This window comes from Acanthisitta chloris, unplaced genomic scaffold (assembly GCF_000695815.1).
Source record: "Acanthisitta chloris isolate BGI_N310 unplaced genomic scaffold, ASM69581v1 scaffold44057, whole genome shotgun sequence".
Classification (NCBI taxonomy): domain Eukaryota; kingdom Metazoa; phylum Chordata; class Aves; order Passeriformes; family Acanthisittidae; genus Acanthisitta; species Acanthisitta chloris.
The window spans coordinates 22,591-31,529 of NW_008681791.1; the positions used below are offsets into that span (position 1 = coordinate 22,591).

Below are 8,939 nucleotides of genomic sequence, written 5' to 3' on the forward strand. Positions count from 1 at the left end.
CTGTAACAAAGGAGGTCAGGCAATGTGCCACAAAACCAAACCCTTCTGGCTGAGCAGATATGAATCTTTGAGATCCTCTGAATAAAGGGAGAAGGAATAGCCAGGAGACCTACAGGGGTGTAAAGACAATTGCAGGTAGCTGAGTCTGAAGGGGTGTGGTACAAAGGCAGCAAATGCCAGATAGGAAGTAATCTGCCTGAATGGCACTGAAAAAGGTGCAGAGACAAAGACAAGGTGCCACATCCAGCTCACAGTTTCACATAGGTGCATGGCTTCTGTGCCAGGCCCTGGTGAGGACACCACAGACTGATGCTGTGTGTCCCACCATGGTCACCCTGCAGACCTTGCCTAAACAAAGCAGCAGTTGGCAGGGTCAGACTGAGAAGAACACAGAGGATGGGCTGACAGGTGCTGTGGCAGGTTGGGGAGATGGTTCCTGAGCAGAAAAAAACCCTGTGTTAGGAAGTAAATCTCAGCTGCAAAAACTGAGCAGATACACTCACTCTGGCTACTGGTATTTAATCCACTTGCCAGTCTGCTCATAGCTACTGGATATACAATAGGTATATATTACCTAGCACTTGTACAGTCTTAAAAATCCATTTTTTTTCTAAGACTATCCCATGAGATCAATGTTAATTGTCTCTGTTGGATATTTACAACCAAAATATCTTGTTAGTGTTTGCTGAATTCTCATTTTTCCACACACCTCCTCCCAGCAGTGGCAGCTCCCACACTAGGACCATACTCTGTGTAGTTAAATCCCCCACACCTGGTCAGTAGCAGAGTGAGGGAATGAAAGGAGTATTCAGCCACACCACTTTGTCATGAAAACACCCTTCACAGCTTCACTGACGACATCAGCCACAACAAAGTCTCCTCACACCAAAATGGAAGTGGCACAGTCACAATCACACCAGGGTGGGCAGTGCACACTCTCAGTGCAGCTCCACCTCGTCCCTCACCACTTGAAACAGCAAAGTTCCTTGCTGTTAATCCTGTTTCTGGCAATGGCCAGTCTGAGCTTTGCCTTTCAGTTTTCCAGTCACTATTTAACCTCTAAGGGTAAGGGATCTCTCTAACCCACAAGCTTTTTGACCTTCTTTTCTCCCCCCCATCGTGCTGAGGAGGGGAGTGGGAGCAGCTGGGTGGGCATTTGCCAGTCCCCCATGGTGCCACTGCTCTTCCCCACACTGGTGGAGGAGGATGCCTCGGCACAGGGAATCCCTCTGGTCATGTAAATCAACAAGTGCAAGCTGGAGCCCTGCAAAGGTGATGAATCCAAGCACTGCTATTACGTAAGCACTTTCCTGGATAGCTTAACACTTTGAATAATAATTTAAAGTTGACCCAAATTAAAAGGGTCAGTAAAAGTTACTCAAAAGATTCCCAAGATGAGTGACCTCCAGGTGTGCATAATATTGATGGTGGCTTATGGTGCCAGTGTCCCAAGGGCTGGAAAATCACCGTGGGCTCACCAATTTCTTGGCATGGGTCAGGTAGCCTGGCAAACCAGGCTCCCCCTCCATCAGTGGGCACCAGGGTGCAGGCAGCAATCCCAGCCCTCTGGGGCTTCCCTCAGCAGTCAGATCAACAAACTTGTTGAAATTATTATTCCCAATCAAGATTTTTGTGTTGTTTCCTCCTTTACTTGTGTTTCAGTAGCCAGATATATTTTCCTCCCAGAGAAGAGCTGGGAATGCAGGAATCTGCAGCCAGGGGAGGCAGCAATTAGTGGTTTGAAGTGTTAATGGGACCACAGTGGGAACGGGGAGTCCCTTGAACTCAGCTATTAGCAAATTAATAAAAGGGGTAACACACTCTCCTGAGTGTTACAAATTTAGCACTAATTAGGACTTCTCTTTCTTAGTTATTTTAGGCAAGAAAATCTTCAATATCCTTTGTTAAATCTGAATCATCTTGTTTGTAGAAGTAAATCATATGGAAACATTGGTTTCTTCACCCAGCCTATTAAACTTTTTCCATTCTCCTTTTCTTTCTGACATGACTTATAGCTGCATATTTTGTATACAGTTAGTTTTATTTATCAAATCTTCCCCCAAGAGAAGGGGGGAACGAGACTAACCTACAGGCTATTAATTTCTCACAGTCCATCCCAAACATGCCAGAGATCCCCACTTCACCAGAGCATCAGTGCTCCAATTAATTTATGTTAATTTAACTTATTTATTGCTCATCTCTTCCAGATGTTAAACCTCATGGAGTTATTGTAACTGGCAAGCCATCTTTTTCTGCTAAAGACCTACACAGTTTTGTGTATTTTAGCATTTCAGAATTAATCACGAGATAAACTTAATCAGGTTTGCAATGATAAAGAGCTCTTAATTAGAGCAGAAGCCAAAATGTCCTCCTGTTTTTCCTTTTTCTTGCACTGCCCAAATCTCATCGAAACCTTGCCTGAAGTCCAGAAAACAAATCTCACAGTTGATTGAATATGTCTAATTGTGAATTGATGTCTATGCTTTTGCAGATATGTTTCTCACCCTGCCTGGTGGCTGTGTTGGCTAATTTGCCCATACCCAGGAAATTAATTGTTTTTTAACTACAGAGCAAAGCTGTGATGTTGGGCAATATATGTCTGCCTTTCTGCAAAGAATATTACTTGTCTCTGACAAAATCAATGCACTGCTAAATGATTGACATAACCACAAAAGATTTAGCTTTTAGTGTTTGGGAAAACACTGATGGGAAAGAGAAAACCCTACAGACTGGCTGAGGCAGAATAAATTTGCTTCCATTCAACAAAAGCTATAGCTTCTTTGAGCAATAGAGAGAAAATGTAGATGGAAGATTATGTCTTCATTGATGCCACTAAGTAAAAGAGCATGTTAGAAGTAATCAGTAGTGGTTTAAAAACACACATGTACATGCACAGCGGTAGGGACAGATGCCATAAAGCCAGACAAGCACTGCACCCTGTCAAGGTGGCTTTCCATAAAAAATGCAAATTGATGTTAAAATCTGTGTTTTATAATCAGTTAGAAAGGGTGGTTTGGCAACAGTATTAATAACCTCTGAAACAAATGCAGCATGAAAAGGAAGGTTTCATGACCAGAGCTCAGCTCAGAAGACTTTGTCTCATGTCTGTGAAAAATCAAATCTTTGCAAAGGTGAGCAAGGTTTCAGCCATTTCCCTAGCTAGGAGAACTGGATGAAGATTTTTCCTTGGTCTCCTATGGAAGGAAACACATAATACATACATTTCTGTTTACTTATGTTAAACAGCTAGTCAGAGAGTGTATTCTTCTTCCTTTTCTCTACTGCATGAGGTAGGATGTCAATGATGTATGCTGAGGTGACACTGTAACATCCTGTCTGCTTTAGGGCCCTAAATGCTAACAATAACTGAGTCCTTTCCTCCCTCTATGTGGGCTGTAACTGTGGAAATAAGATGTGGAACGTGTAAGCTGAGCAGCACATGTATTTAATGCTGTTGAATACAAATCTTACAGTCCTGCAGTCTGGTACCAGAAATCATCTCTGAGGTCAGTTCACTTCCCTTCTGTCATAGTCAGCCCTCTGAAAAAAACTGCATGATAAAGTGATCCAGCTCCATCACAAAATTAATTTTTTTGCCACCATTTCTACTACTGTAATGGTGCAGGAGGAGGAATCCTACTGCAGCTCCTTGGAAATGTAGAAATCTTCCTATTCCCAGCCTTAATATACTCTTATCCAGTTTATTCACATCATTCTTTTCTGCCAAAATTGTGCTTCTGCTTAAATAGCGCTTCTCCCTCCTGTGTGCTCATCCATGATGTATTTATAGGGAGTCCTCTCTCAGCATTCACTGCATGAGATAAAACAAGCCATCCTTTTTTTAGTCTCCTTTCGTATAACAGACTTTCCACAGTCTGAATCATCCTTGCAGCTCATCCCTTCACCTGCTCCAGTCTGAGCATGGGGACCAGAACTAGCAGGAGCAGCTATATATTTTCTTACCAGGGATTTTTACAGTGCCATTAATACTCCCTTGTTTCTTACTGCTGTGTTGTACATTTACACTCTCTGTAAGTAGAATTGTTCAAGCATATCAATTATGTTGTACAGTGAACCATTGAATACTGGTGTGTCATCTCCTCCGGTGCCACTTGTGCTCCCTGAGAGTGTGGTCAGCATCTTGCAGGCAAAATCCTTTGGTGCTTTTCATCTGGTGCTTATTCATCCTTGATAGCTCCTGCAGAGTGTTTCAGCATGAAGATGTTCCAGCAGTCGTTACAAAAGCAAGTGAATCATTCAAAAAAAAGCACAATCCATCCATCTTCTTTACTGTCACAAATTAATAGCTGCTCAGGATGCTTTGAAACCTATAGCTGCTTAAGGGAAGAAAAATAACCAACCCCTTGCTATAGTGCTGTGCTATCATTATATTTTGTGTACCCTGCCTGTGCAAGGAAGCCTTAAGAAATAAGTGAGGTGAGGGCAGTGTACAGAGGGCTCTGATGTGAGGCTTTAAAGAAGGGAGAAAGACCAGTTATACTAATCCAGGATAAGAAGGGAACAAAAAACCAATTGGTAGACAAGATTATTTCTTATTATTGGAAGCCATTTCTCATTCCAGAAGCCAGTGACCGGAGCCTGGCTGACTTTGGTGGCTGCAATTCTATCTGCATCTGCCCCTCCCAACAAGCAGTTTTGGGGCAACCAGTTTCCTCCACTTGATGGGGCTGGAACAGCCTTTTGCCTCATGCTTCTGACTTGGGATATTTTGCTACACACTGTGCAAAATAAGGGACCATTTTTAAAAGGAAGCAGTGTTGCCTTTGTGGGCAGCTCAGGCTGGGTCTGTGTGCTCATTCCTCAAGTCCCAGGCTGCTAGAGCAAAGCCATTGCAAACTTTGGTGAGGCTTCTGCCTTGGGATCCCTGAGTCAAATCCTGACCTGTGTTTGCCAGACCTAAGGGTGCACTCCCAAACCTGCCCACAGCTGCTGACCCAAATGTGGGGTTTCTCCTCTTGCCCCCATCCCTCCCTCCTATCTCACCTCCATGTCTAAGACGTTGTGGCTGCTGGTGGCATTTGCTGTTGGACACACAACTCTGTACCCCAAGCAGGATGGCAGTGTCACCTCTTGAGGAGAATCAATTCACTTCCAGCTAATGTGCTAGAGGTGGAGGTCTGTGCCTAAGTGTAATGAAACCTGATGGAGGCTAATTAAATAGAAAACCATCCATTTGTGCTGTCTCATTAGGGATTTGTCATAAAAACCTTATGTTCTCTTACAAGCCTAAACAAGTATGTTCACCATGTAAAAATCAGCCATAAAGCTGTCTGGAGAGTAGTTAACATGTCTAAGCTGTCATTTATAAGGGATCCTGCAGGTAGGAATGGCCTTTCACTGTCCTCAAATCACCCTGCATAAATGGGGCATCCCTCCTTCAAAATGGAAAGAGGGACAGTCCTACACTGACAGTCATGTGGAGCGGATGTTTCTCCGTCTGGCCCTGACAGGAGCCAGGAATCAGAGGCAAAGAGCACTTGTTATTTTAGAGCTGTGCCAAAGATGTTCAGAGGTTAAAAAAGCATAAATCCAATAGAAGTGTTTCCTGGGGCCCATGGAGACTGGCTCCCCTCACCTTTGTGAGTGGCCTGGTCTCCTCCTCAATTCCAGCTAGGCTACAATTTTTGAGGAACAGTGAATTTCCTGTAGGGCACAGGAGTCATCATGCTATTTTGCAGTGGAAGAAAGTTATGGGCTGTGTTCCCTCGGCTGCCCCGAGGGAAAAATCAGCATGGTCTAAATGGCAGCTCTTCTCAACATCTGTCCAGGATGAGCTTTTCCCTCACCCAATCTGTGCAGAATTCAGAGTTTCTAGGGCTTAGGAGTCATGTCAGGGCAGGTCTTCCCCTGGGCAGGAGGAGATAACTGCTTTCAGTCTGTGGGATGACCCCCTGGGGTAACACCAGCTGGTGTCTCCTTGCAGGCGTCGGAGGTGGAGCGGCAGCTCTCCATGCAGGTCCACACCCTCCGGGAGGACTTTCGGGAGAAGAACTCCTCCAGCAGCCAACACATCGTGCGGCTGGAGAGCCTCCAGGCTGAGGTGAGTCACTTGTGCTCGGCCTCACTCCTTCAAAAGGCAGCCAGGGCTGGTTTAACTTGCGTGATGAGCCCCTCTGAACTGGGTAAACAACCTGCTGCTTGGAGGAGTGGCAGCAGTGGGGCAAAGGGCTCCCCCAGTGAGGATTTTTGCTGCAGCCCAGGGCTGGCTGGGGTGGCTCAGGCCAGCTTCCAGTGCCGCCTTGGCCACAGCACGCCTGCAAAATGAATGGATGAGCAGGATCTTCCGGGAGCTGAACCATGGCTGTGCTACTGCACGGCTGCTGCCCAGTGCAGATTCAACTCCGGGGCATGGTGGGAAGATCTGCGAGGGTTTGGTTTTTTCCCTGTTCCTCATGCTTGCAAGGAAAGCAGCAGTCCTCTCCTGCTTCTGAGCCATGCACTTGGGAAAGCAAGGAGCCCCTGCCTGTTTTGACTCTGGTATATGAGCAGCAGTGATAGAACCTTCCTTCCTCTTCCCTTCCCTGACACGGGTCACTGGGAACCATGTAGGCAGGAACTAGATGGGTAGAAGATGTTCAACTACTACCCAACCACTTCTTTTATTTAAAACCTATCTGGAAAAGCTTTTCCTGAAATCTCTCAATTTCTTCTTTTCTCCTGCTCCCACCTGCTCCTTGCTGGTCCCTCGCCTTTTCTTCCCCTCCCCTTGGTGTGGAGCAGCAGGTCCTTGAAGTAAGTATGGAGACTCGGAAAGGGTCTGCTCGCGTGAACATCACTGTTACCATGCATGCCTGTCACTGTGCATGCTGCACCTTGCCTTCTCACCTCCTTCCTGTTCTGCTTCCCAAATCCCTTTTCCCCTGTGCACCTTCCCATGGCCCAGGGCTCATGGCAGAGTGATGTTTTTTTTCTGTTATACAATTATTCACAGCATGTGCATTACTGGTTTGGCTGCCGAATATGAACTCTTGATACAATCTCTGTATTAAACCTTTTATTGTTCTTTCTCCAACCCACGGAAATCATGATGGTGGTGGGCAGAGACATCTCAGAAACCATTAGTCACCTAAGTGCAGCTTTCCAGTACCTCCAGCAGCCTTTACCATGCAGAAATAGCAAGTCCACAGACACAGCTAATATTCCTTTGTGCAGACAAATCTTTTCAGCAGCCTGGAAAGCAGCAATGAGACAGTCCCAAAGAGGCCGAGAAAACAGTGTGAAGTTGCTGAATTTGTCTAATGGTCCATGAACTGAAAGGAGGCCATAGGGAATATTTAGGGTTATACTGGACTGGTGGATGGCTGGCATACCAGTCCCCAGAGGTCCTGTGTGTACTGATCTGGGAAAAGGCTCCTTCTTCTTGGTTAAACAAGAAGTGACCTTGGCTACTGCTGATTCATCCTGTGCACTGTTCCCAGCTAACTGAATCACGGAGGTTTTGTTTGGCACACTGTCCCTCCGCCTGAAATTGCTGCCCTTGACAATTAAAAGAAATGAACCAATTTTAAAGGCAACTGATCGCTGGGAGGCTAAAAATAAGCATGGCACAGAAAGGAGTCTTCACAAGTAAAAAGAAAAATCCCTGATGAGGACCTGATGAACACACAGCAATTAAGAAAAGCATATGGGCAGTGTTGTGGCACAGCCCTGTGGGGAGCAGGATCCCACAGGCTCACCCTGGATCCTGCAGGCTCACCCTGTGATGTCCAGCGTCCATACAGGAGAAAATGCCACTATGTTCAGTCAGGGGCCAGCCAGAAAAAGTAACTCGTTTTGCCCAGTGTTGTAAATGTTAAGGTACAAGGAGTGGGCAGGGCTGGTCTCCACTTAGTCCCTTCGGGCATTTCTGCCTGCTCCTGACACCTGCCAGTGCACACCCAGCCTCTTTGGAGATGTCCTTTCAGCCTGGGGAAGGAGGAATTTCCTTTCAGAGCCTTCATAAGCTTTAAGCCACACACAGAAATACAGTTTTTCTCTTAAGTTACAGAATACATATGTGCGTACTTCTGCTTTTTGCTGTTTCGTTTCTCTCTTTGGAAAGCAATTTCTGCCCTTTCTGCTCCCTGGAAAGTGTGGGGTGCAATGCTGCCTCTCTTACTTGTGCAGATCAAAATGCTGACAGACAGAAAGCGGGAGCTGGAGCATCGCCTTAGTGCCATGATGGAAGAGAATGACCTGCTCCAGGGAACCGTGGAGGAGCTGCAGGACCGAGTCCTCATCCTGGAAAGACAAAGCCATGACAAGGACCTTCAGGTGAGAAGGCAGCAGTGAGACAGGGAAGGGCGGGGGGAATGCAGTAAAAGAATTCCCCAAATTCCCAACGTAGAAGTGGCTAGGAAGATAACCAGGAACTGGGAGTCAAAACAACTGCAACAATAAAATAGCTCATGTAGAAATAACAGCAAGCAAGGTCCTGGGTGTTCCCTCAGGGGACAGATAACAAGAGCTTCAGTGGGGCATCTTGACAGCAAAGAGTGCTTAGGAGGGAGATCTGAGCAAGGGAGTGGGACAGGGTGCTGGGGAAATGAGATAAATGCAAAAACAAGCAGAGAGCTCTGGTTGCAGTTCATTTTATTCAATTTCGTAATAGTAGAACTGGCTTCAGAAGGGACTTCTTTAGACCCCACTGTCCCAGAGGACAGTAAGTGGCCTCGTAGAAGTTGCTGCTCAGATGGTTTCCCAACAAGCCCCCTGGTGTTTGTCACCAAACCTCATTCCTGGAGACCAAGCTGGTACCTCTGGAGCTTCCGACACTTTAGGAGAGAGCAAGATTTTTCTACTTTGCTTCTGTAGGTTGCCAGCCACTGGATCCACAGCTCTGTAAAACAGCCCTGAATACTTTTTCCTTTTTTTAATAGATATGTGCATAGATATTTTAAAAACATGTCTATATTACTTCTCTTTTTTAATTCAATTCC

The 8,939-nt window shown here is 45.8% G+C and overlaps 1 protein-coding gene across 1 annotated transcript in view; it reads left to right on the forward strand.

The window, feature by feature from the left end:
• The window catches only part of CCDC64 (coiled-coil domain containing 64), a gene marked incomplete at its 5' end in the record, with an annotated part of 39,422 nt that overhangs the window by 18,271 nt on the left and 12,212 nt on the right, over nucleotides 1-8,939 (forward strand). The window contains 3 exons of the mRNA XM_009078207.1: nucleotides 5,945-6,061; nucleotides 6,742-6,753; nucleotides 8,128-8,274. Coding sequence (XP_009076455.1) covers nucleotides 5,945-6,061; nucleotides 6,742-6,753; nucleotides 8,128-8,274 — 276 coding nt within the window. The remainder of the gene's footprint in view (nucleotides 1-5,944; nucleotides 6,062-6,741; nucleotides 6,754-8,127; nucleotides 8,275-8,939) is intronic.